At 53.6% G+C, this 27,720-nt stretch overlaps 1 protein-coding gene across 1 annotated transcript; it reads left to right on the forward strand.

The window, feature by feature from the left end:
• Window positions 1–1,270: 1,270 nt before the first annotated feature.
• Window positions 1,271–27,716, forward strand: wdr81 (WD repeat domain 81; the record flags this gene model as incomplete). Its single annotated transcript, XM_085981085.1, has 6 exons — window positions 1,271–1,357; window positions 7,321–10,878; window positions 11,216–11,323; window positions 17,561–17,748; window positions 26,764–26,945; window positions 27,641–27,716. Coding segments are annotated over exons 2-6 (4,038 nt in total), but the record flags the coding sequence as incomplete, so codon positions are not given.
• Between the last annotated feature and the right edge of the window lie 4 nt (window positions 27,717–27,720).

A 27,720-nucleotide genomic window follows, 5' to 3' on the forward strand; every position in this document is an offset into this window, starting at 1 on the left:
CTGCCCGTGTCCTAACTCGCACCAAGTCCCGTTCACTCATCACCCCTGTGCTCTCTGCCTTACATTGGCTCCCGGTTAAGCAACACCTCGATTTCAAAATTCTCATCCTTGTTTTCAATCCCTCCATGGCCTCGCCCCTCCCTATCTCTGTAATCTCCTTCAGCCCCACAACCCACCCCACCCGCCGCCACCCGAGATATCTGCGCTCCTCTAATTCTGCCCTCTTGAGCATCCCTGCTAATAATCGCTCAACCATTGGTGGCCGTGCCTGGGCCCTAAGCTCTGGAATTCCCTGCCTAAACCTCTCCACCTCTCTACCTCTCTTTCCTCCTTTAAGACACTCCTTAAAACCTACCTCTTTGACCAAGCTTTTAGTCACCTGCCCTAATTTATCCTTATGTGGATTGGTGTCAAATTTGTTGTCTTAAAATATTCCTGTGCAGCACCTTGGGATGTTTTACTACGTTAAAGTTGTTGAGGGGAAAGTGGGAAAAAAATTCTGTTTTGAAAGTGAGAAAGTTCTTCCGCAATCAGAGTTAAACATAGTGCTCGTCTCTGGTTTCTCAGCCCTGGGCCTGAGCTGGAAAATGGACTCCCCCCCCCTTTGATTAACACCGTCTTGAGCATCACACGCCTGCTGAGAGACACTCTGATGTTAAGAGAGATAGCCACTGACCTAAGCAGAGTTTGCACAGGATGTGGGTTCAAGGAGTTGACGTGAACAACTGACCTATATTTAAAATATTACCCCACAGGCTGGGCACTGCTCTGAGTGGTACGTGTTGCATACAATTCACAATTCACAATTCAAATCGCTTTATTGGCATGATAAGTTACATCTTATGTTGCCAAAGCATCAAAATACATTTATGGTTTAGCACATAAACGCAGTTCTATTCATACAGTGTATAAACAGGTATATCCCTGAGTGTATAAATATACATTCGCATTGTTTATATATATTCTTTTCTTAGTTTACTGGTTGTCCCTCTGTATACGCTCACTGCTCACTCGGGACTGACACACTTCCTGACTGGTCTTAGTGAAGTTCATGGCGGCTCTGGGAGACTGGCACGGGTCAGACTCGGGAGGTTCCAGTCAGAGCCAGGTGGAACCGTCATCTTTCAGAGTTACATTGTGCTCTGTCTATCCCGGGGGTGGGATCTTGCTGTCCTGGGAGTGGGGGCAGCGACCTGCGGGTGGGGGTTCTCTATGTCCAGGGGGTGGGGGGTTTATCTGTCTCTCTGTGGTTTTCGCTATTTCCGGGTTCCGGGTCACGTGCTCGCACTGTATCCAAGCGCGGATCATGTGACCGATCAGCTGACCGGCCGCTCGGCAGCGGCTGCGCCCCATGGAGGTGAGTCCCGGGCCCGGGAGAGGGGAGAGAACCGGGGGCAGGAGCTCCATTGTAACGCATGGTGTACCTGCCCCAGGAGTGTTTGATGGGACAGTGTAGAGGGAGCTTTACTCTGTATCTAACCCGTGCTGTACCTACCCTGGGAGTGTTTGATGGGACACTATAGAGGGAGCTTTACTCTGAATCTAACCCGTGCTGTACCTACCCTGGGAGTGTTTGATGGGACACTATAGAGGGAGCTTTACTCTGTATCTGACCCGTGCTGTACCTGCCCTGGGAGTGTTTGATGGGACAGTGTAGAGGGAGCTTTACTCTGTATCTAACCCATGCTGTACCTACCCTGGGAGTGTTTGATGGGACAGTGTAGAGGGAGCTTTACTCTGTAACTAACCCGTGCTGTACCTGCCTGGGAGTGTTTGATGGGACAGTGTAGAGGGAGCTTTACTCTGTATCTAACCCGTGCTGTACCTGTCCTGGGAGTGTTTGATGGGACAGTGTAGAGGGAGCTTTACTCTGTATCTAACCCGTGCTGTACCTACCCTGGGAGTGTTTGATGGGACAGTGTAGAGGAAGCTTTACTCTGTATCTAAACTAATTAAACGGAGTGTAAGTTACTCTGTGCTGGTTTAGGCATTCTCTGATGAGGGAGTGAGCCCCGGGTTCGAACGAGGCAATGTTCCTGCCCCGCTCCCTCTTGAATGGCCTGTGCTGGAAAGTGTGTGTGAGGACTGGAGGGGACCCAGGTCAGACTTGATGCTCTCCTGGTGGAATATCCTGTCTGGATTGGCACTTGGTGGTTGGGAACCTTGACAGGGCACCAGACCCTGCCCAGTGCCTGTGGAACCTGCCAAGAGGCAGTAGCATTGCAGAAGAAGGAGACAATATGGGCGATAAGTAAAACTTAGTGCCGTGCCCTGACCGCTGGTTTGCTGGTGCATGAGGAGGCTGTGTGTTGCAGTCCAGTCAAGATCAGCCTGAGCCCCGAACCATCTTATTCATGACTCCATCCTGAGCTGCAGTTGATATTTAGAATCAAGTGTAATGCTGGCTCAGTGAGCAACACGCTCATGCCTGAGGCAGAAGGTCATGGGTTCAAGTCCCACTCCAGATACTTGAGCACAAAATCCAGGCTGACACATCAAGTGCAGTACTGAGGGAGCGCCGCAGTGTTGGAGGGGCCGTACTGAGGGAGCGCCGCACTGTCGGAGGGGCAGTACTGAGGGAGCGCCACACTGTCGGAGGGGCAGTGCTGAGGGAGCGCTGCACTGTCGGAGGGGCAGTGCTGAGGGAGCGCTGCACTGTCTGAGGAGCAGTGCTGTACATAACATAAAAATTAGGAGCAGGAGTTGGCCATTTGGTCGCTCGAGCCTGCCCCTCCATTCAATAAGATCATGGCTGATATTCTACCTTGAGTCCACTTTCCTGCACTATCCCCGTATCCCTCGATTCCCCTTGTGCCCAAAAATCTATCGCTCTCAGCCTTGAATATATTCAACGACTGAGCCTCCACAACCCTCCGGGGCAGAGAATTCCAAAGACTCCAGAGGTGCTGTGTTTCCGATGAGACGTTAAACTGAGGCCCCGTCTGCCCCCTCAGGTGAACGTAGAAGATCCCACAGCCACAACTTTGAAGAAGAGCAGGGGAGTTCTCCCGGGTGTCCTGGGGCCATTATTTATCCCTCAATCAACATCACTAAAAAGTAGATTATCTGGTCATTATCACATTGCTGTTTGTGGGATCTTGCTGTGTGCAAATTGGCTGCTGTGTTTCCTACATTACAACAGTGACTACACCTCAAAAAGTACTTTGGCTGTAAAGCGCTTTGGGACGTACTGAGGCGGTGAAAGGCGCTATATAAATGCAAGATCTTGTTTTTCTTTGTGCAGTTATACCCAGGGTCAGGATATTGTTCCAATACACAAAGAAAATACTGCAGATGCTGGAAATCTGAAATAAAAACAGAAAATGCTGGAGATACTCAGCAGGTCAGGCAGCATCTGTGAAGAGAGAAATAGAGTTAACGTTTCAGGTCGATGACCTTTCGTCAGAACTGGAAAAAAGCAGGAAATGGAACAGATTTTTAAGCAAGTGTAGGGGCTGGGAAAGGGGGGAGGGGATGAAAGAACAAAAGGGAAGGTCTGTGATAGGACAGAAGGCAGGAGAGGGTAAGAGACATTGAGAGATATTCAAGGCAAAAGGAGATGGTAATGAGACAGGTTAAGAAACAAAGGATGGCTCTAGATGAAGTGTAAATGGCGCTGGCAGAATGAAAGACAGTGGCCATGTGGGAGAGAAGAAAAAAAGATAGACAAAAAGTGTGGATGAAAAATATATATATGATAGGGGCCGTGGGTTATGATCTGAAATTGTTGAACTCTATGTTGAGTCCAGAAGGCTGTAAAGCGCCTAATCGGAAGATGAGGTGCTGTTCCTCGAGCTTACGCTGAGCTTCCGTGGAACAATGCAAGAGGCCGAGGACAGTGAGGTCTGAGTGGGAGTGGAGCGGTGAATTAAAGTGACAGGCGACCGGAAGCTCGGGGTCCCCCTTACGGACTGAATGGAGGTGTTCCACAAACGGTCACCCAATCTGCGTTTGGTCTCCCCAATGTAGAGGAGACCACATCGTGAGCAGCGAATACAGTATACTAAATTGCAAGAAGTACAAGTAAATCGCTGTTTCATCTGGAAGGGGTGTTTGGGGCCCTGGACAGTGGGAAGAGGGGAGGTATAAGCGCATGTGTTGCATCTCCTGCGCTTGCACAGGAAGGGGAAGGGCTGCTAGGGGTGAGTGAGGAACGAACTAGGGTGTCACGGAGGGAGCGGTCCCTACGGAATGCTGAAAGGGGAGGGGAGGGGAAGATGCGTTTGGTGGTGAGATTACGCTGGGGGTAGCGGAAATGGCGGAGGATGATCTGTTGAATGTGGAGGCTGATGGGGTGAAAGGTGAGGACAAGAGGAACCCTATCGTGGTTCCGGGAGGGAGGGGCAGGGGTGAGGGCAGAAGTGCGGGAGATAGAACGGACCCGGTCGAGGGCCATGTCAACCACTGTAGAGGGGAATCCTTGGTTGAGGAAAGAAGACACATCGGAGCACTGGTATGGAAGGTGGCATCGTCAGGGCGGAGACGGAGAAACTGGGGGAATGGAATAGAGTCCTTACAGGAGGCGGGGTGAGAGGAAGTGTAGTCCAGGTGGCTGTGGGAGTCACTGGGTTTGCAATGAATGTTTGTCAATAACCTATCCCCGGAGATGGAGACGGAGAAGTCGAGGAAGGGAAGAGTCGAAGATGGACCATTTGAAGGTGAGGGAAGGGTGGAAATTGGAAGCAAAGTGAATGAAATTATCTAGTTCAGGGCGAGAGCAGGAATCGGCACCAATACAGTCATCAATGTACCGGAAAAAGAAACATAGAAAAATAAAAGATAGGAGTAGGCCATTCGGCCCCTCAAGCCTGCTCCGCCATTCAATGCGATCATGGCTGATCATCCAAATTCAGTACCCGGTCCCTGCTTTCTCCCCATACCCCTTGATCCCTTTAGCCTTAAGAAATATATCCAACTCCTTCTTGAATATATTTAATGAATTGGCCTCTACTGCCTTCTGTGGTAGAGAATTCCACAGGTTCACCAATCTCTGGGTGAAGAAATTCCTCCTCATTTCTGTCCTAAAAGGCCTACCCCTTATCCTTAGACTGTGACCCCTGGTTCTGGATTCCCCGACCATCGGGAACATCCTCCCTGCATCTAGTCTGCCCAGTCCTGCCAGAATTTTATAAGTTTCGATGAGATCCCCTCTCATTCTTCTAAACTCCAGCGAGTACAAGCCCAATCGACCCAATCTCTCCTCATACGTCATTCCTGACATCCTAGGTATCAGCCTGGTGAATCTTTGCTGAACTCCTTCCATGGCAAGAACATCCTTCCTCAGATAAGGTGACCAAAACTGCACACAATACTCAAGATGTGGTCTCACCAAGGCCCTGTACAACTGCAGCAAGACATCCTTGTTCCTGTACTCAAACCCTCTTGCTATGAAGGCCAACATACCATTTGCCTTCTTGAGGTGAGGGAGGGGACCTAAGTAGGTCTGGAACAAAGTGTGTTCCACATATCCCACGAAAAGGCAGGCACAGCTAGGACCCATGCGGGTTCCCATAGCAACACCTTTTGATTTGGAGGAAGTGAGTGGAGTCAAAGGAGAAGTTGTTCAATGTGAGAACAAGTTAAGCCAGGCAGAGAAGGGTGATGATGGATGGGGACTGGTTGGGCCTCTGTTCAAGGAAGAAGAGGAGCGCCCTCAGGCCATCCTGGTGGGGGATGGAGGTGTAGAGGGATTGTACGTCCATAGTGAAAAGGAGGCGGTTGGGGCCAGGAAACTGTTAAACTGACAGAGGGCATCGGAAGAGTCGTGGATGTAGGTGGGAAGAGACTGGACAAGGGGCGAAAAAATAGAGTTGAGATAGGAAGAGAGAAGTTCCGTGGGGCAAGAACAGGCTGAAACGATGGGTCTACCAGGGCAGTCCTGTTTGTGGATCTTGGGAAGGAGGTAGAAGCGGGCTGTGTGGGGTTGGGGAACTATGAGGTTGGTGGCCGCGGGGGGAAGATCACCAGAGGAGATGAGGTCAGTGACAGTCTTGGAAACGATGGCTTGATGTTCGGTAGTGGGGTCATGGTCCAGGTGGAGGTAGGAGGAGGTGTCGGAGAGTTGGCGTTCAGCTTCCGCTAGGTAGAGGTCGGTTCGCCAAACAACAACAGCACCACTCATGTCAGCAGGTTTAATGAGAATGTCGGGGTTGGATCTGAGAGAATGGAGTGCTGCAAGTTCAGAGGGAGGTAGGTTGGAGTGAGTGAGGGGAGCAGAGAAATGGAGACGGCCGATGTCACGCCAGCAGTTTGCAATGAAAAGATCTAGCGAGGGTAAGAGGCCAGGGGGAGGGGTCCAGGTAGAATGAGAATTCTGCAAGCGGGAGAAAGGGTCAGCCGTGCGGGGGGAAGACTCCTGGCCAAAGAAGTGGGCACGGAGATGAAGGTGACGGAGAAAGAGCTCAGCATCGTGCCGAGCTCGAAATTCGTTGAGGTGGGGGTGTAAGGGGATGAAGCTCAGGCCTTTGCTGAGGACTGATCGTTCGGGGTCAGAGGGGATGGTGAAAACACGGCAGGGGGTGAGATTGGGAGAAGGGATGGGGTCAGAGGAAAGTGAAGGGGAAGAAGGTTCCAGAGGGGCATTGGTGTCCCAAGAGTTGTTGAAGCTTGCGATCCTTGACACCTGAAAGGAAGAAAAAAGTTTTTTGTTAAAGTGCCGGATGAGGCGGACCAGGACAGCTTTGAGATAGAGTGAGTCTGTGCTGCTGAAGAGAGAGGTCGAGAGTGTTCAAGTGGCGTTGCATGACATTCAGCGTGGATCTCAGGATACGGCGAGAGCAGTGGTTCGGGGAACGCTGAATATCTTGGAGATATCTGTAGTCCTGGGTGGATCCAAAACACGAAGGGTGGAATTTCAGTTGGCCCGGCCCCTATCATATATATATTTTTTATCCGCACTTTTGTTCTGTTCTTCTCTCCCACAGGGCAGCTGTCTTCCATTCTGCCAGCGCAATTTACACTTCAGCTAGTGCCATCCTTTGTTTCTGAACCTGTCCCATTACCATCTCCTCTCACCTTGAATACCACTTAATGTCTCTCAATGTCTCTTACCCTCTCCTGCCTTCTATCCTATCACAGGCCTTCCCTTTTGTTCTTTCATCCCCTCCCTCATTTCCCAGCCCCGACACTTGCTTAAAAATCTGTTCCATTTCCTGCTTTTTTCCAGTTCTGACGAAAGGTCATCGACCTGAAACGTTAACTCTGTTTCTCTCTTCACAGATGCTGCCTGACCTGCTGAGTATTTCCAGCATTTTCTGTTTTTTATTTCAGGATATTGCTGTTTTGACCTTTTGTGAAGCTGATTTTATTTTATTTTTGAAGGTGAGGCTGTGCTGACCAGAGACCAGCTCCGGGACAGCTGATGCCCACGCGGCCCCGACGGGTGGGAAGTGACCATGGAGTGGCTAATTGCCAGCATCGAGAAGGATCTGGGCATCGAGCGGAAGCAGCTGGCGGCCGGGGAGGGATGCCAGGTGGTGGCGTACGTGCCGGTGAAGTGGCTGTGCAGCCTGAAGGAGAGGAGGACGGTTCCCAGCTCCTGCCCCCGGCCCGAGGGGGTCGGCGAGGCAGAGGTCGCCACCTTCCTCCAACGCTCAGTGAGCAAGCTGCCCGCTGGCTGGACCAGAGTCTCCATCCAGGGCCTGAGGAAGAGCCGGCTGGCCTACCACCTGTCGCAGAGACCCGGCTCCCCTCCGGGACGCTCGGATGGACCGGCGAGAGGAGGCGGGGCCCCCGATTTGGACTCGCTCTGCGGTTTCATGCAGCACGTGGCCGACCAGAATTACAACAACCTATGGCGCCAGGCGCACAGGAAATACGTCCGGCCGCACACGGGCAGCGCGGAGAAACCTGGGGCTTCCTGCCTAGAATCCGTCAAGAGGTCGCTCAGCAGGGCGCTAGGCTGTGTCTTTGTGCAAGTCAGTGGAGACTCCTCGCTCCCCAAAGACTCCAGACATTCCCCGTCCCCGGTCAGTGGAGAGACTCACCCCAATCTCCTCCGAGTCGAGGCCTTGCTGGAGTCGGCCCAGGCGCTCTACGTGGTCCAGCCCTTCTCCCGCTATTCGCTGCGTGACGTCGTGACCTACAGTCCAGCCAAGCTGGCCAGTAGCCATGCCAAGGTGCTCTTCGTCCTGTTCCAGGTGCTGCAGGCCATGCGGGCTTGTCACCGGGAGGGCCTGGCCTGCGGCTGCCTGACCCTGGGCCACCTGACTGTGGACGAGAGGCTCTGTGCCCAGCTGCAGATCAGCCTCTCCGACTACGAGAGGCCGGAGGAGGTGGAGACGGCAAGGGGTGAGGTGGGTAAACGGGGCAGCGAGGGGGCAGGCTGCTCCGGGCGGCCAGATGAGCTACGAGGGCTGGTGAGTGACTGGGTCTACGGGAGAATCAGCAACTTCACCTACCTGATGGGGCTGAACAGGCTGGCCGGACGCAGGCCTGGCGATCCCAACTACCACCCCGTCTTGCCCTGGGTGGTGGACTTCACCGTGCCGTACGGCAAGTTCCGCGACCTCCGCAAGTCCAAGTTCCGCCTGAACAAAGGGGACAAGCAGCTGGACTTCACCTATGAGATGACCAAGGAGGCCTTCGTGGCCGGAGGCCAGGCTGGGGAGCAGCTCCACGTCCCCCACCACATCTCCGACGTGCTGTCGGACATCACCTACTATGTTTACAAAGCTCGGAGAACGCCACGCTCGGTCCTGTGCAGTCACGTGAGGTCCCAGTGGGAGCCCAATGAATACCCAGCGAGCATGGAGCGCATGCAATCCTGGACACCGGACGAGTGCATCCCGGAGTTCTACACCGATCCCACCATCTTCCAGTCCATCCACCCGGACATGCCCGACCTGGACATCCCAGCCTGGTGTGGCTCCTACCAGGAGTTCATCGACATCCACCGCAAACTGCTGGAGTCCAAGGAAGTCTCGCTCCACCTGCACCACTGGGTGGACCTGACCTTCGGCTGCAAGCTGACCGGTAAGGAGGCGGTCAAAGCCAAGAATGTGTGCCTGCATCTCGTGGACGGTCACACCCACCTGACCAGCTACGGGGTGGTCCAGCTGTTTGACCAGCCGCACCCTCAGCGCCTGGCGGGAGGCAGCCCCGCTCCGCCAGAGGCACCTGTCGTCACCCGCAGCGCCAAGGAGGTGGCGGAGCGGCGTTTCCAGACACGTGGGGTCAGCCCGATTAACGGGATGGTACTGGAGACTGCGGGCTCGGAGGGGGAATGGCCAACGGAGCGAGATTCGGGACAGCGTTGCAAGGAGGAGGATCTGGAGGAAGGCACGGAGGCGCTGGATTCCCTGTCGGCCTTGGATAAGCTCTCGGAACAGTCGTCCCCTGCCCCGGACCCTCGGGCTCCCCTCGCCAGAGCCAACCGTACCCGAGGGGCAGCCGACCTCCAGCAGCTGGAGGATGCCAAGATCTTCCTCCCCGAGGGCTTCAATCCTCTGCAGGCCCTGGAGGAGCTGGAGAAGCTCAGCATCTTCTTGGCGCGAGGCCTGTACAGCCAGCTGCCCGAGAGCGCCCGGGGCGATCGGACTCGCCACATCTCCTTCTCCCAGCTCCTCCAGCGGGACATGCAAGCGTTCGGTGTCCTCATCGCCGAAATCTTTTTCGCCCACCGGCTGAGGACCCTGGGCCAGGACGCTCCTCTCCTGGACCGTTACCTGGCCGTGCGTAAACTGTGCCTGCACCACCTGAAGGAGATCGCAGCCCCACTCCAGCACGCTGTGTCCACACTGCTCCAGCTGCACAAGAGCCCCGAGAAATTGCTAAAGAGCAGAGCACACCCGGACCAGGTCAGCCTGTTTGAGTACGAGCCTGTGTTCGAGGGATTGCCTCCGCCCAGCCCGGCACAGCTGCTCAGCCCCTGTTGCCCCATCATCCCCTTCCCTTCTTACTTCACCACCCTTCACCGATTCGTCTGCAGTTACCGCTCGCAGCTAGCGGAGGATGGCGACCAAGGCCGGGATTTTGTCTTCTGTCTCTGGCAACAGTTGAACCAGCTCCTGGAGAAGGTGCAGCCGGAAGGTCTGGAGATCCTCCTCCCTTTCATCCTTGGCCTCATGTCCAACGATTTGACAGCAGTCTACGCGGCCTGGTACCTCTTTGAGCCCATCGCCCGTGCCCTGGGACCTCGCAACACCTACCGGTACCTCCTGAAGCCTCTGATCGGGGTCTACGAGAAGCCCGGGTACCTGTGCGGCCGCTTCTACCTGTACACCGATTGCTTCGTCGTCCAGCTGATTGTGCGCTTGGGCCTTCAGCCGTTCCTCAACAGCCTCCTGCCTCACATCTTGCAGGTCCTCACCGGGCAGGACGGGGCTGAGGAGAGCCACGTGCTGGGGGTCGTGCCGGAGGACGAGGACGGTGCTTCCAACAGCCCGCCCTCCTACGCCAGCGGAGAACTGAAGGGCGCGGCGGAGCTCGTCTCCTCCGGCCTCATGGACTTCTCCTCGGGCATCAGCTTCAGCGACCAGTCCGAGCTGACCGAGAACGAGGACTTCCAGAACGGGATCTTCCTGAGCGAGCAGGAGCAGGAGTCCATCAGCGTGGGGAAGCTGAGCAACAAGAGCAGCAACAGCGAGGCGTCCGTCGAGGATCGCGGCACCGACTCGGACTCCAAGGAGAGGCTGAGTCTCCGCTCGCTGGACAGCAACCACGAGCTGAAACTGGCTGAGGGCTCCCCGCAGCTGGGAGACGAGGAGGAGGAGGAGGAACTGGAGGAGGAGGAAGAGGAGGATGGCCCAGAATCAGCAGCTTTCGGCACTTCGCCAGCCTCTGATCCCAGGGAGACCGAAACACTCAACGAGAGGGAACATCTGGAGGAGGATGAGGAGGAGGAGCTGAACGAGGGGAAGGAGCAGAAGATCTTGCTCGGTAAGTCGGGCTGGATTCCTATTTTTTCCCTAAAGCTGAGCATTCTGTGCACAACCGCAGATAGGATTAGAGATTGCGCTCCGTGTTCAGGGGGTCGGATGTGGTGGGGGGTGCATTACATGGGAGCGGTTGTGTGGACAGTACTGTCGCACTTTTTGTGGGGGAGGGGGCGAGTGCGCGCGGGGGCGAGCGAGTGTGCAAGGGTGAGTGTGTGGTGGCGGGCGAGGGACGGCGGCGCGTGAGTGTGCGAGGGACGGCGGCGTGTGTGGTATTCCGGGAGCTCCTGTTGCTCTGCTCACTCCTGCATGTGACGCTGTCGTTGTTCGATCTCCCACAGACACGGCCTGTAAGACGGTGAAATGGTTGTCAGCCAAGCTGGGACCGACGGTCAGCTCCAGATTCATCGTGCGGAATCTCCTGCGCCTGCTCACCACCTGCTACTTCGGTAATTTAACCCGTTCACGCCCCGTCCATGGAGCTGGGAGTTTGAAACCAATGATGTGCAGCCAAGCACTTGGTTTAAACGTGTTCTGTAATCTTGCAATTGTTCCCGTGTGTGTTTTGAATTACCCGCAGTAGCCATGGCGATGGCAGGTTATGGTCTTGGTTGCTCTGAATGAGGTTGTGCCATGAGGTTACTCAAATCCATCCCATAATCCTGTTGGTTGCCCTTTCTTGTATAAGCAAGTAATTTTTAAGTTTGTGGGGCCCACGATCCCTCAGTCATGAGGACAGGACGATGTGGCCAGCAGCGTGTCTGCGCCTCTTGTTGCTGCAGCCTCGGGATCGGGTGAGGGGGAGGGGACCCTCGGTCAGTTTGAAGCAATTATAACGGTTCCATTGAGAGACAGACTGACGCGGGATCCGAATGACTCGCTCGCTTTGAGGATCAAAGGGGAAGTCCCCAGAGGAATGGTCAACAGCAGCACCTAGACAGCCAGGGATGGGGGTCCCTTCCGAGGGTCTCTGATCATAAACCGCCCCCCCCCCGTGGTTACCTCTTGTCTACGACCCAGAAACAGGCCATTCGGCCCCAGCAGTCCGTGCCGGTGTTTATGCTCCACACGAGCCTCCTCCCACCCCTCTTCATCTCACCCTATCAGCAGATCCTTCTATTCCTTTCTCCCTTGTGTTTACCCAGCCTCCCCTTAAATGCATCTGTGCTATTCGCCTGAACCACTCCCTGTGGTAGTGAGTTCCACATTCTCGCCACTCTCTGGGTAAAGAAGTTTCTCCTGAATTCCCTATTGGATTTATTAGTGACTATCTTATATTGATGGCCCCTAGTTCTGGTCTCCCCCACAAGTGGAAACATCTTCTCTACGTCTACCCTATCGAACCCCTTCATAATCTTAAAGGCCTCGATCAGGTCATCCCTCAGTCTTATTTCTAGAGAAAAGAGCCCGAGCCTGTTCAGTCTTTCCTTTTTTATTCATGGGGTGTGGGCGTCGCTGGCAAGGCCAGCATTTATTGCCCATCCCTAATTGCCCTTGAGAAGGTGGTGGTGAGCCACCGCTGCAGTCCGTGTGGTGAAGGTGCTCCCACAGTGCTGTTAGGGAGGGAGTTCCAGGATTTTGACCCAGTGACGATGAGGGATCGGCGATATATTTCCAAGTCAGGATGGTGTGTAACTTGGAGGGGAACGTGGAGGTGGTGGTGTTCCCATGTGCCTGCTGCCCTTGTCCTTCTAGGTGGAAGAGGTCACGGGTTTGGGAGTTGCTGCAGTGCATCTTGTAGATGGTACACACTGCAGCCACGGTGCGCCGGTGGTGGAGGGAGTGAGTGTTTAAGGTGGTGGATGGGGTGCCAATCAAGCGGGGCTGCTTTGTCCTGGATGGTGTCAAGCTTCTTGAGTGTTGTTGGAGCTGCACTCATCTAGGCAAGTGGAGAGTATTCCATCACACTCCTGACTTGTGCCTTGTAGATGGTGGAAAAGCTTTGGGGAGTCAGGAGGTGAGACACTCGCCGCAGAATACCCAGCCTCTGACCTGCTCTTATTGCCACAGTATTTATGTGGCTGGTCCAGTTTTGTTTCTGGTCAATGGTGACCCCCCCCCCCCAGGATGTTGATGGTGGGGGATTCGGCGATGGTAATACCGTTGAATGTCAAGGGGCGGTGGTTAGACGCTCGCTTTTTAGAGATAGTCATTGCCTGGCACTTCTGTGGCGCGAATGTTACCTGCCACTTATCAGCCCAAGCCTGAATGTCATAGAATCATCGAATGGTTACAGCAAGGAAGAAGGCCATTCAGCCCGTCGAGTCCGTGCCGACTCTCAGCTAGTCCCACTCCCCCGCCCTTTCTCTGTAGCCCTGCAATTTTTTTTCTTTCAGATACTTATCCAACTCCCTTTTGAAAGATAAGATTGAGTCTGCCTCCACCACCCTTTCAGGCAGTGCATTCCAGATCCTAACCACTCGCTGCGTAAAAAAGTTTTTCTGACGTCACCTTTGGTTCTTCTGCCAATCACCATCACCTTAAATCTGTGTCCTCTGGTTCTCGACCCTTCCACCAATGGGAACAGTTTCACTCTCTCTACTCTGTCCAAACCCCTCATGATTTTGAGCACCTCTATCAAATCTCCTCTCGATCTTCTCTGCTCCAAGGAGAACAACCCCGGCTTCTCCAGTCTATCCATGTAACTGAAGTCCCTCATTCCTGGAATCATTCTCATATATCTTTTCTGCACCCTCTCTAACGCTTCACATCCTTCCTAAAGTGCGGTGCCCAAAATTGGACACAATACTCCAGTTGGGGCCGAACCAGTGTTTTATGCAGGTTCATCATAATTTCCACACTTTTGTACTCTATGCCTCTATTTATGAAGCCCAGGATCCCGTAAGCCTTTTTAACTGCTTTCTCAACCTGTCCTGCCACCTTCAATGATTTATGCACATATACCCCCAGGTCTCTCTCTTCATACAACCCCTTTAGGATTGTACCATTTAGTTTATATGTCCTCTCCTCATTCTTTCTACCAAAATATATCACTTCACACTTTTCTGCGTTAAATTTCATCAGCCCCATGTCCGCCCATTCCACCAGCCTGTCTGTCCTCTTGAAGTCTGTCACTATCTTCCTCACTTTTTGTGTCATCTGCAGATTTTGAAATTGTGCCCTGTACACCAAGTCTTTAATATAAAGAAAGAAAAGCAGTGGTCCTAGAACCGACCCCTGGGGAACACCACTGTATACCTTCCTCCAGTCCGAAAAACAACCGTTCACCACTACTCTCTGTTTCCTGTCACTTAGCCAATTTCGTATCCAGGCTGCCACTGTCCCTTTTATTCCATGTCGTCCAGGTCTTGCTGCATGCGGGCATGGACTGCTTCATTATCTGAGGAGTTGCGAATGGCACTGAACACTGCGGTCATCAGCGAACATCCCCACTTCCTAATAGTTATAACCTCTCAGTTCTGGTATCATTCGAGTAAATTTTTTTTGCACCTTCTCCAGTGCCTCCATATTCTTTTTATAATATCGAGACCAGAACTGTGCCCAGTGCTCCCAGTGTGGTCTAACCAAAGTTCGATACAAGTTTAACATAACTTCACTACTTTTCAATTCTGTCCCTCTGGAAATGAACCCCAGTACCTGGTTTGCTTTGTTATGGCCTTTTTAAGCTACTTTTAGTGATTTGTGTATCTACCCCAGATCCCTCTGTACCTCTACCCCATTTAGACACTGATTTTCCAAGGAGTCTGTGGCCTCTTTATTCTTCCTACCAAAATGTACCAGCTCAAACTGAACTATCTTGAAGTTCATTTCATATTACACGCCCATTCTGTAGGTTTATTAATGTCTTCCTGTTTTCTGTCTCAGTCGTCCTCTGTATGAACAACACCCCCCAAATTTGGTGTCGTCCGCAGATTTAGAAATTGTAATTCTGATTCCCGTGTCCAAATTGTGGACTCCAGTTGGTGTATCTGGGTGAAGCTGATAAACCAGACTTTTGGCAGCAGACCCCTGTTTCTAATAAACTCCCACTGAACCGTTTGAAACCTGGCCCTCGTTAGACAGTCACATTGCAACATTTCCTTTGGTTTTCATTTCTTCTGTTGCACTTCCGCAGTTTAAAAAAAATTTTTGGTCTGGTCCAGAGACACTCGGGGAATAGAAACCCGATCTAAAATGGAGTGCATCTGTTAGACGGGCCAGTGTAGAGGGAGCTTTACTCTGTATATAACCACATGCTGTAACTGCCCTGGGAGTGTTTGATGGGACAGTGTACAGGGAGCTTTACTCTGTATCTAACCCGTGCTGTACCTGCCCTGGGAGTGTTTGATGGGGCAGTGTAGAGGGAGCTTTACTCTGTATCTAACCTGTGCTGTACCTGCCCTGGGAGTGTTTGATGGGACAGTGTAGAGGGAGCTTTACTCTGTGTCTAACCCCGTGCTGTACCTGCCCTGGGAGTGTTTGACGGGACAGTGTAGAGGGAGCTTTACTCTGTATCTAACCCGTGCTGTACCTGCCCTGGGAGTGTTTGATGGGACAGTGTAGAGGGAGCTTTACTCTGTATCTAACCCGTGCTGCCCTGGGAGTGTTTGACGGGACAGTGTAGAGGGAGCTTTACTCTGTAGCTAACCCATGCTGTACCTGCCCGGGAGTGTTTGATGGGACAGTGTAGAGGGAGCTTTACTCTGTATCTAACCCGTGCTGTACCTGCCCTGGGAGTGTTTGACGGGACAGTGTAGAGGGAGCTTTACTCTGTATCTAACCCGTGCTGTACCTGCCCGGGAGTGTTTGATGGGACAGTGTAGAGGGAGCTTTACTCTGTATCTAACCCGTGCTGTACCTGCCCTGGGAGTGTTTGATGGGATAGTGTAGAGGGAGCTTTACTCTGTATCTAACCCGTGCTGTACCTGCCCGGGAGGGTTTGGTGCTGACTCTGGGTGATTCCCTTATTTAATCTCCTGAAAGAAAGTTGTGTATAAATATTCTCTGATTTCCAAAGGGATTCCAGAATATTGATCTAATCTCTCAATGCCACTATTTCCCCCGATTTACTGCCCGCAACTGGTACCCTCCCCACCCAGCCCAGCAGCCCAGGACCCTAGTCCACTCCTCTATCACCCCAAACAGCCCTTCCCCTTCGCCTGGCACCTTCCCGTGCAAGCGGAGGAGATGTAACACCTGCCCCTATACCTCCCCCCTCCCCACTGTCCAGGGCCCCAAACACCCCTTCCAGGTGAAACAGCGATTTACTTGTACTTCTCGCAATCTAGTATACTGTATTCGCTGCTCACGATGCGGTCTCCTCTACATTGGGGAGACCAAACGCAGATTGGGTGACCGCTTTGCGGAACACCTCCGTTCAGTCCGTAAGGGTGACCCCGAGCTTCCGGTCGCCTGTCATTTTAATTCACCGCTCCACTCCCACTCAGACCTCACCGTCTGCGGCCTCTTGTATTGTTCCACGGAAGCTCAGTGTAAACTCGAGGAACAGCACCTCATCTTCCGATTAGGCACTTTGCAGCCTTCCGGACTCAATGTCGAGTTCAACAATTTCAGATCATAAGCTCGGCCCCCATTTCATTTTCTCTTGTAATTGTTCCACTCCTTTCCCCCCCCCCCCCTTCCTTTTGTTTCTCTCTCACACCTGGCAGCTATCTCTTGCCCTGCCAGTACACTTTACACCTAATCCCAGCCTATTACCATCTCGTCTAGCTTCTAATCTCTTTTACTTCTTTTGTTTCTTTTATTCTTTTGTCCGATCGCAGCCCTGCCTTCGACCTAGTTTCTTTTCTTTCCAGTTTTGAAGAAGGGTCCAACCCGAAACGTCAACTCAAATTTCCCTCCACGGATGTTGCCTGACCTGAGTTTTTCCAGCATTTTCTGTAGCTATTGTACCCCTCAGTCTGTATCTCTGCCTATAACTTCCAATCCTATTGTAACCAGCTCCTTTTTTGTACTTGCAAGGCCAGCATTTATTGCCCATCCCTAATTGCCCTTGAGAAGGTGGTGGTGAGCCGCCTTGAACCGCTGCAGTCCGTGTGGTGAAGGTGCTCCCACAGTGCTGTTAGGGAGGGAGTTCCAGGATTTTGACCCAGCGACGATGAAGGATCGGCGATATACTTCCAAGTCAGGATGGTGTGTGACTGGGAGAGGAGCTTGGAGGTGGTGGTGTTCCCATACGCCTGCTGCCCTTGTCCTTCTAGGTGGAAGAGGTCGCGGGTTTGGGAGGTGCTGCTGAAGAAGCCTTGGCGAGTTGCTGCAGTGCATCTTGTAGATGGTACACACTGCAGCCACGGTACGCCGGTGGTGGAGGGAGTGGAGAGAGTGCAGTGTCGGGCACCAATCAAGAGAGTTGCCCTGTCCTGGTTGGTGTTGAGCTTCTCGAGTGTTGTTGCAGTTTCACCATCCGGGGAGTGGGGAGTATTCCACCACACCCCTGACAGGAGCCGTTTGACCGAGTTAATCAGTTCCACGTTTAATGTGATAACTGATTCCGAATGAGTGGACGGGGGCATTAACCCAGATTGTCAGGTGGTGATAATTAATGTGGTTTAAGCTGTTGCTTTGTCTTCGATACTGGATGGCGGGGGTGACAGGCGGGGGACAAGTATTGAACCAGAAACCTCTGGGACAGTTTAACTCTCAACTTTTCTTCCAGCTGATGAATGGAATTATTTTGAATTCTCTCTCTTCTTCCCCCCCCCCCCCCCCCCCCCCCCCCTTCGCAGGTTCAGAGAAGCACCAGTTTGTGTTGACGGGTGATTACGATCTGTCACGTGTGGGTAATGTCTATGAGCGACGGCCGGTGGTAGGAGACCTGATCGCAAGGCCGGTCCTGGAATGCCTGATGTATGTGGCGCAGCTGTACGGGGAGCCGGTCCTTACGTACCAGTGCCTCACCTACATTGCGTATCTGGTAAGCTTGACGTGGGCAGGCTTCAGACTCTGGCCTTCTGCCAACCCAATTTTCACAGGCGCACGTTTTCGTGAGTTTGGAGTCGGAGGAGCGGGGAATGTTGTGCTTTGCCTTCAGACCGTGTGATTGGTGCTCTTTCTAACCTGTTGTTCTGTTTTGGGGGTTTTTGACGAGAGACATTTTCTTTGGGTTCGGTGTCACAGGCCACTCCTGTAAGCGGTCGTAATGTCTCTTATGATCCAGAGTGTGCCTTGACCTGCCCATTATCCACGAGGAACAGAGGCGCCTTGCCGGAATATATCTCCTGCTGTCGCACGATCTCTGTGTGTTTAGGTACAGTTGATGATGCAAGGACGAGGGGACACAGAATTAAGGTTTTGGGCAAGAGATACAGGGGGATGTGAGGAAAAACGTTTTTACGCAGCAAGTGGTGAGGACCTGCAACTCGCTGCCGGCGGAAGTGGTGGAAGCGGAGACACTCGATGTTTTCAAGGGGAGACTGGATAGGCACTTGAGGGAAATAAACTTGCAGGGCTACGGGGATAGAGCGGACTCGATGGGCCAAATGGCGGCCTCCTGTGCCGTTTTAACTCGGAAACTCTCTACCAGACAGAGGCTCACAGTATAAGCAGCAACTTGCATTTATATAGCGCCTTTAACGTAGTGAAACGTCCCAAGGTGCTTCACAGTAGCGTTAATCAGACAAAAACTGACCCCGAGCCACATGAGATATTAGGACAGGTGAGAGGCGGAGAGGTTTAAGGAGGGAATTCCAGATCTCGGGGCCCAGGCATCTGAAGGCACGGCCACCAATGGTGGAGCGATGGAAATCGGAGATGCGCAAGAGGCCAGGATTGGAGGAGAGCAGAGATCTGGGAGGGTTGTGGGGCTGGAGGAGGTCATAGAGATAGAGAGTAAGTGAGAATCGTTCCCCCCCCCCCGAAATCAACACTCATCGCGCCGTCTCCGCCCTCGAACACATTCTTTCCCAGAGCCTCCCAAGTGTTGCTCCCCTCGCGTCACTCAGACCCCGCTTCCTCCTTCAACCTTTCAATCATAGACTTGGTCTCCTCTTCACCGTCTCTCCCGATCTACTTCACCGTCTCTCCCGATCTACTTCACCGTCTCTCCCGATCTACTTCACCGTCTCTCCCGATCTACTTCACCGTCTCTCCCGATCTACTTCACCGTCTCTCCCGATCTACTTCACCGTCTCTCCCGATCTACTTTACCGCCTCTCCCGATCTACTTCACCGTCTCTCCCGATCTACTTCACCGTCTCTCCCGATCTACTTCACCGTCTCTCCCGATCTACTTCACCGTCTCTCCCGATCTACTTCACCGTCTCTCCCGATCTACTTCACCGTCTCTCCCGATCTACTTCACCGTCTCTCCCGATCGACTTCACCGTCTCTCCCGATCTACTTCACCGTCTCTCCCGATCTACTTCACCGTCTCTCCCGATCTACTTCACCGTCTCTCCCGATCTACTTCACCGTCTCTCCCGATCTACTTCACCGTCTCTCCCGATCTACTTCACCGTCTCTCCCGATCTACTTCACCGTCTCTCCCGATCTACTTCACCGTCTTTCCCGATCTACTTCACCGTCTCTCCCGACCTACTTTACCGTCTCTCCCGACCTACTTCACCGTCTCTCCCGACCTAGTTCACCGTCTCTCCCGATCGACTTCACCGTCTCTCCCTATCTACTTCACCGTCTCTCCCGATCTACTTCACCGTCTCTCCCGACCTACTTCACCGTCTCTCCCGATCTACTTCACCGTCTCTCCCGATCGACTTCACCGTCTCTCCCGATCGACTTCACCGTCTCTCCCGATCTACTTCACCGTCTCTCCCGATCTACTTCACCGTCTCTCCCGATCTACTTCACCGTCTCTCCCGACCTACTTCACCGTCTCTCCCGACCTACTTCACCGTCTCTCCCGACCTACTTCACCGTCTCTCCCGACCTAGTTCACCGTCTCTCCCGATCAACTTCACCGTCTCTCCCGATCGACTTCACCGTCTCTCCCGACCTAGTTCACCGTCTCTCCCGATCTACTTCACCGTCTCTCCCGACCTACTTCACCGTCTCTCCCGATCTACTTCACCGTCTCTCCCGACCTACTTCACCGTCTCTCCCGATCTACTTCACCGTCTCTCCCGACCTAGTTCACCGTCTCTCCCGATCGACTTCACCGTCTCTCCCGACCTAGTTCACCGTCTCTCCCGACCTACTTCACCGTCTCTCCCGATCGACTTCACCGTCTCTCCCGATCTACTTCACCGTCTCTCCCGATCTACTTCACCGTCTCTCCCGATCTACTTCACCGTCTCTCCCGATCGACTTCACCGTCTCTCCCGATCTACTTCACCGTCTCTCCCGATCTACTTCACCGTCTCTCCCGACCTACTTCACCGTCTCTCCCGATCTACTTCACCGTCTCTCCCGATCGACTTCACCATCTCCCGATCTACTTCACCGTCTTTCCCGATCTACTTCACCGTCTCTCCCGACCTACTTCACCGTCTCTCCCGACCTAGTTCACCGTCTCTCCCGATCGACTTCACCGTCTCTCCCGATCTACTTCACCGTCTCTCCCGATCTACTTCACCGTCTCTCCCGATCTACTTCACCGTCTCTCCCGACCTACTTCACCGTCTCTCCCGATCTACTTCACCGTCTCTCCCGATCTACTTCACCGTCTCTCCCGATCGACTTCACCATCTCCCGATCGACTTCACCGTCTCTCCCGATCGACTTCACCGTCTCTCCCGACCTACTTCACCGTCTCTCCCGATCTACTTCACCGTCTCTCCCGATCTACTTCACCGTCTCTCCCGATCTACTTCACCGTCTCTCCCGACCTACTTCACCGTCTCTCCCGACCTACTTCACCGTCTCTCCCGATCTACTTCACCGTCTCTCCCGATCTACTTCACCGTCTCTCCCGACCTACTTCACCGTCTCTCCCGACCTACTTCACCGTCTCTCCCGACCTACTTCACCGTCTCTCCCGACCTACTTCACCGTCTCTCCCGACCTACTTCACCGTCTCTCCCGACCTACTTCACCGTCTCTCCCGACCTACTTCACCGTCTCTCCCGACCTACTTCACCGTCTCTCCCGACCTACTTCACCGTCTCTCCCGACCTACTTCACCGTCTCTCCCGACCTACTTCACCGTCTCTCCCGACCTACTTCACCGTCTCTCCCGATCTACTTCACCGTCTCTCCCGATCTACTTCACCGTCTCTCCCGATCGACTTCACCGTCTCTCCCGATCGACTTCACCGTCTCTCCCGATCTACTTCACCGTCTCTCCCGACCTACTTCACCGTCTCTCCCGACCTACTTCACCGTCTCTCCCGACCTACTTCACCGTCTCTCCCGACCTACTTCACCGTCTCTCCCGACCTACTTCACCGTCTCTCCCGATCTACTTCACCGTCTCTCCCGATCTACTTCACCGTCTCTCCCGATCTACTTCACCGTCTCTCCCGATCTACTTCACCGTCTCTCCCGATCTACTTCACCGTCTCTCCCGATCTACTTCACCGTCTCTCCCGATCTACTTCACCGTCTCTCCCGATCTACTTCACCGTCTCTCCCGATCTACTTCACCGTCTCTCCCGATCTACTTCACCGTCTCTCCCGATCTACTTCACCGTCTCTCCCGATCTACTTCACCGTCTCTCCCGATCTACTTCACCGTCTCTCCCGATCTACTTCACCGTCTCTCCCGATCTACTTCACCGTCTCTCCCGATCTACTTCACCGTCTCTCCCGATCTACTTCACCGTCTCTCCCGATCTACTTCACCGTCTCTCGATCGGCTTCCCCGTCCCTCCCGATCGGCTTCCCCGTCCCTCCCGATCGGCTTCCCCGTCTCTCCCGATCGGCTTTCCCGTCCCTCCCGATCGGCTTTCCCGCCCCCCCCCCCGATCGACTTCACCATGTCACCTGCTGGATTCCACTTTGCAGCCCCTGCATTGTGGACCTTGAGGCCTCTTCAACTTCCTTTTTAAAATCAATAAAAATACTGAATTGATGACCGTGAAGGAATAAAAAGATTCATCAGTTCCCAGATCGTGATTACAGCTAGTGTCAGCCGTGGCTCAGTGGGCAGCACTCTCTCTCTCTCTCTCTCTCTCTCTGACCTCTGAGCCAGAAGGTTGTGGGTTCAAGTCCCACTCCACAGACTTGGACTGTACTGTCGGAGGGGCAGTACTGCGGGAGCGCCGCACTGTCGGAGGGGCAGTACTGCGGGAGCGCCGCACTGTCGGAGGGGCAGTACTGAGGGAGCGCCGCACTGTCGGAGGGGCAGTACTGAGGGAGCGCCGCACTGTCGGAGGGGCAGTACTGCGGGAGCGCCGCACTGTCGGAGGGGCAGTACTGAGGGAGCGCCGCACTGTCGGAGGGGCAGTACTGCGGGAGCGCCGCACTGTCGGAGGGGCTGCACTAAAGGGTGATCGAATCGAGGTGTTTATTTAAGATGATTAAAGGAGTTGATCGGGTCGATCGAGAAAAACTATTTCCTCTGGTGGGGGGAGTCCAGAACAAGGGGGCAGAACCTTAAAATTAGAGCCAGGCTGTTCAGGGGTGATGTCAGGAAGCACTTCTTCACACAAAGGGTGGAAATCTGGAACTCTCTCCCCTCAAAAAGCTGTGAATGCCGGGGGTCAATTGGAGCTCTCAAGTCCGAGGTCGATAGATTTTTGCTGGGTAAGGGTATCGAGGGATATGGAGTTCAGGTACAGATCAGCCAAGATCTAGTTGAATGACGGAATAGGCTTGAGGGGCTGAAGGGCCTCCTCCTGTTCCGATAAAGCAGAACGCAGCTTACACACTTCTGCACTAGGATTCTACGGGCACAGGAGAACCAGTGCAGGCAGACATGATCTAGCACTGCAGGAACAGTGTGTGGGGAGCAACTCTAGATGTGGTGTGCTGCTGTGACTCGGTGCTGTGTGGGTTGCCTGGATGGTGTTTCCAACTCCTCTCAGACTTCTGCAATGAATCATCACTACCTCGTCATATCCATGGCTCTGACCTCAAGCCATGGATATGACGAGGTCATTCTGTGCTGGGTGTAGACACGTTGGCCCTGGCTGGGAGATTCCAAGAGTTTGTTCAGATCAGTCATTTTAGATACATTGAGAGGTTGAATGGAGTCCAATTGCTTCAATACAGAGAAAGCAAGTTAACCCAGGCATTGGTCGAGGCCTGAGAGTATAGGCCATAGGTCGCAGGGCAGGGCACTCCAACTCCTTCACTTGTGTCAGCCATGGCTCTCGTCTCAGAGTCAGAAAGTTGTGGGTTCAAGTCCCACTCCAGAGACTTGAGCACAAAATCTAGGCTGACATTCCCAGGGCAGTACTGAGGGAGCGCCGCACTGTCGGAGGGGCAGTACTGAGGGAGCGCCGCACTGTCGGAGGGGCAGTACTGAGGGAGCGCCGCACTGTCGGAGGGGCAGTACTGAGGGAGCGCCGCACTGTCGGAGGGGCAGTACTGAGGGAGCGCCGCACTGTCGGAGGGGCAGTACTGAGGGAGCGCCGCACTGTCGGAGGGGCAGTACTGAGGGAGCGCCGCACTGTCGGAGGGGCAGTACTGAGGGAGTGCCGCACTGTCAGAGGTGCTGTCTTTCGGATGAGACGTTAAACCGAGGCCCCGTCTGCCCCCTCAGGTGGACGTAGAAGATCCCAGGGCAGTTCATAGGATTACATAGAATATACGGCACAGAAACAGGCCATTCGGCCCAACCAGTCCATTCTGGTGTTTATGCTCCACTCGAGCCTCCTCCCGTCTTTTCTCATTTAATTATAGAGGAGCAGGGGAGTTCTCCCCGGTGTCCTGGGGCCAATATTTATCCCTCAACCAACATCACTAAAACAGATTCCCTGGTCACTTTATCACATTGCTGTTTGTGGGATCTTGCTGTGTGAAAATTGGCTGCCGCCTTTCCTACATTACAACAGTGACTCCACTTCAAAAAGTATTTAATTGGTGTCGAAGTAAGTAGTGTAGACAGGAGCATAAAATGACACCGAGACATTGATAGATTCAGTGAGTGGGTAAAACTGGGACAGATGGATTTCAACCCAGGTAACTGTGAGGCCATCAACGTTGCACGAAAAAAGGATCGAACAGAGTTTTATTTAAATGGTGAACAGCTCGGAACAGTGGAGGTCCAAAGCAGTGTTCCTTCTAATTTATTTTTTGGGGCTGCGCGGGCCGCTGGACGCGGGGGAGTTGCAGGGCGTTGTGCGGCTGCGCAGCTCGTAGGAAACATTGGTCCAGAGAGATCGAGGGGTCCCACTAAAATGCAGCGGTCAGGCACAAAAAATAATCTAAAAGGTTAATGGACTGTTGGCCTTTATAACCAGAGGCCTGGGGGGGGGGGGGGGGGGGATATATGGTTGCTTTGCGCCTCCCGTTAGTGCCCTAAGGGGGCGCAAAGCAACTCGCGCCCGGCGCTGCTAACAACTCCCGTGAAGTTCAGCGGGAGGTTAACGGCGGCGGTAGCCTCCAGCGATGACGTCATCGGCGTGAGCAGCGCCCGGGCCGCAAACCTGGCTGGTGCCCCCTGACCTGCCGCCGGACGCTTTGTCCGACAGGATCAGGCTGCCGTGTCTGCGGCCAGGGCGGCACGAGTTAAAAGGCAGGTGCCGGCCTGCCTGCACCTGCCCCCGCTGGCCGCCTCCTGTGGGGTGCCGGTCGCGATCAGTCAGTCCCGCACTCCTATTGAGTGCCGGGCTCTTTTTCCGGCACCCACTTCCCAGTGGTCCAGCAGAGCCCCGGTGCGCACCGCACTAGGCCCCTCCCCTTTAATGAGGGGAGGGAGGCCTATAGTACCGCGGCGCTATGTGCCGACGCGGGTGGCGCTGTTGCACGTAGCGCCGCAATATTCAATGGGAGCGCCCCAAGAGAGAGGGGGAGCCCTTCCAGTAGCACCCCGGCAAACTTACTGCCCCAAAGGGGATGCGACCCAATATTTCCCCCATAGACTATAAAGGGGAGGAAGTTTTGCTGCAGTTATACAAAGCCCTGGTTAGACCACACCTGGGGCACTGTGTACATGATGCGCCATCAATTACTCAAAAGACTGAGGTTAAGCGAGTAACAACCAGGCTTTTATTAACTAAAGAATGAAGGTCTTGTCTCGAGTGGTCGACCCGTCCAGAATACTAAGGAACTGGGAGGTAGTCACTTATATACCTGGAATAGTGGGAGGAGTCAGCCGAGGCATGTCCAGACCTGTACCTAGTGGAATACACATACACATACAGACAGGTATAACAGTGGTTTACCACAGTACAGTTCTGGGCACCACACCTTAGACAGGATCTATTGGCCTTGGAAGGAGAGCAGCGCAGATTCACCAGAATGATACTGGGGCTCCAAGGGTTAGATTGAGGAGAGTTTGCATAAACTAGGCTTGTATTCCCTGGAATATAGAAGGTTGAGGGGTGATTTGATTGAGGTTTTTAGGATTTTGAAAGGAATTTGGGGCTGGTGGGACAAGGGGACATAAACTTAAAATCAGAGCCAGGCCGCTCAGGAGAGAAATTAGGAAACATCTTCACAGACAGGATGGTAAAAGTGTGGAATTCTGCCACAAAAAGTAGTCGATGCTAGCTCAATTAATTTTAAATTTGAGATCAATTGCTAGACAAGGGAATAAAGGGATATGGAGCCAAGGCGGGTGGGTAGAGTTAGGATACAGATCAGCCATGAACTCATTGAATGGCGGAGCAGACTCAGGGGACTGAATGGCCTCCTGTTCCTATTGGCTGCGAAGTGCTTTGGGGGGGCGACCTGAGGTTGTGAAAGGCGCTATAGAAATGCAAGTTCTTCCATATCTAATGACTAGAGTACGTGCGGAGTCTGTGAGAGAGTGCTCACACTCGGCATGTGTCAAACGCTGGACTGTTGAATTTATTGCTGGTTATTCAACATTAGCTGAGCACATTTTGCCAGCCACGTTTAATCGTGGTCTGCCTGTAATCCGGAATAGCACGGAGTTTAACCCAGTGTTGTCCAGTGGGAATCGCTGACCAGCCGCAGGTGTTGCTACGGCGACACAGCTTTCGCCACATGCACTCATTTTAGCAGAAAACACCTCACTCACAAAACAGGTAAATGTACCTCGCACGGGGATATTTACTGAATAGACATCTCCCACCGTTCAGTGACCAAGGAAGTAAAGCAGCCACAACGATCAAAGCACACTCGCCTCTTCCCCTCACCATTTCACCAACAAACGCACAGAAAGGTTAAGGTTCACACGCACACGGCGTGCGGAGTATCGATCACATGACCAACGCTGGTGCCTGTTGCTCATTTTATTTACAAATCAGAAGTTGAATTAAAACACGTCTGGAATCCCAATCGGCCGCGTGTGCGAGAGGCTAGCGTATTGTACGCCAACAACAACAACTACTTGCATTTATACAGCACCTTTAACGTGGTAAAACGTCCCAAGATGCTTCACAGGAGCGATTATCAAACAAAATGTGAGACCGAGCCGCACCATGAGATATTGGGACAGGTGACCAAAGGGAGGCGAGCGAGGCGGAGAGGTTTAGGGAGGGAATTCCAGAGCTCGGGGTCCAGGCAGCTGAAGGCACGGCCGGCAATGGTGGAGCGATGAAAATTAGGGATGCTCAAGAGGCCAGAATTGGAGGAGCGCAGAGATCTCGGGGGGTGGGGTTGTGGGGCTGGAGGAGGTTACAGAGATAAGGAGGGGCGAGGCCATGGAGGGATTTGAAAACAAGGATGAGAATTTTGAAATCGAGGCATTGCTGGACCGGGAGCCAGTGTCGGTCAGCGAGCACAGGGGGTGATGAGTGAACAGGACTTGGTGCGAGTTAGGACACGGGGCAGAGTTTTGTACGACTCTGGGTTAAGGTCATTCGGCCAGTGGCTGAGTGTAGTGGGGGGCAGGACCTGCTGTGGTCGGGGGTGGGGGTGGTTAATGTCGGTCTGACCCTGAACTTTCTCTCCCCTGCAGGTTGCCCCCAGCAACAGCTGGCGGTTGAACAGTCGGAAGGAGGCGGGCTTGCTGTCGGGGGTGGTCCTGATGCAGAAGATCATCGTCTACCTGTCTGACACCACACTAATGGACGTCCTGCCCAAGATCAACCAGGAGGTGCTTCTGCCAGTCCTGGAGGTGCTCACCTCTCCCAGCATCAGGTGCGCCCAACATCCCGGACACGCCCTCGGGAATCCGTGTGGGACCTGCCCATTCACGGGAAAATTCGATGACTTCCCAAAAATATTTTGTTGAACGGGAAGGGGTTGGTGCAGTGAGTTAGACACCAGTCCTCAACCCCTGAGACCCGAGTTCAACTCCAGCCCAGACAGCTGGGTGAGTCGCATCCATCTGCCGTCTATAAGAGTCTCGGTAAATGTCAGCCCAAAGCACCAACTGCCCCCGATTCACCGATCACTGACACGGATTTGAGAATCTCGTCGGGGGGGGGGGGCGGGACGGGACGTGAGCTGGTGTGAGAAATGGAAGAATAGAGGGGGACAGGTACTGTCCTGAGACTGAGGCACAGTGACGGGACAGTGTAGAGGGAGCTTTACTCTGTATCTAACCCGTGCTGTACCTGCCCTGGGAGTGTTTGATGGGACAGTGTAGAGGGAACTTTACTCTGTATCTAACCCGTGCCGTACCTGCCCTGGGAGTGTTTGATGGGACAGTATCGCCTATCTGTGACTGTGATATCCGGTCTGGCAGTGTGTGGTGTCTGTCGTGAGTTGATTTGATTCGCGCCCCGTTCCGTTTGCAGGCTGGGGTTGTTCCTCACCAGTTGCTGTTCCCTCGTGCACCCCTTGGGGTTCTGGATTCCGGGGTACGTTTGTAACCAATGTGTTTCTCTCAGTTTCCCCAGCGGAGCGCAGGCTCGTTCCGTACTCTGTGTGAAGACGCTCAGCCTCATCGCCCTGGTGTGTCTGAGAATCG

The sequence above is a fragment of the Somniosus microcephalus genome, unplaced genomic scaffold, assembly GCF_052327205.1.
Source record: "Somniosus microcephalus isolate GS21.2 unplaced genomic scaffold, FLI_Smic_1.0 scaffold1133, whole genome shotgun sequence".
Taxonomy (NCBI): domain Eukaryota; kingdom Metazoa; phylum Chordata; class Chondrichthyes; order Squaliformes; family Somniosidae; genus Somniosus; species Somniosus microcephalus.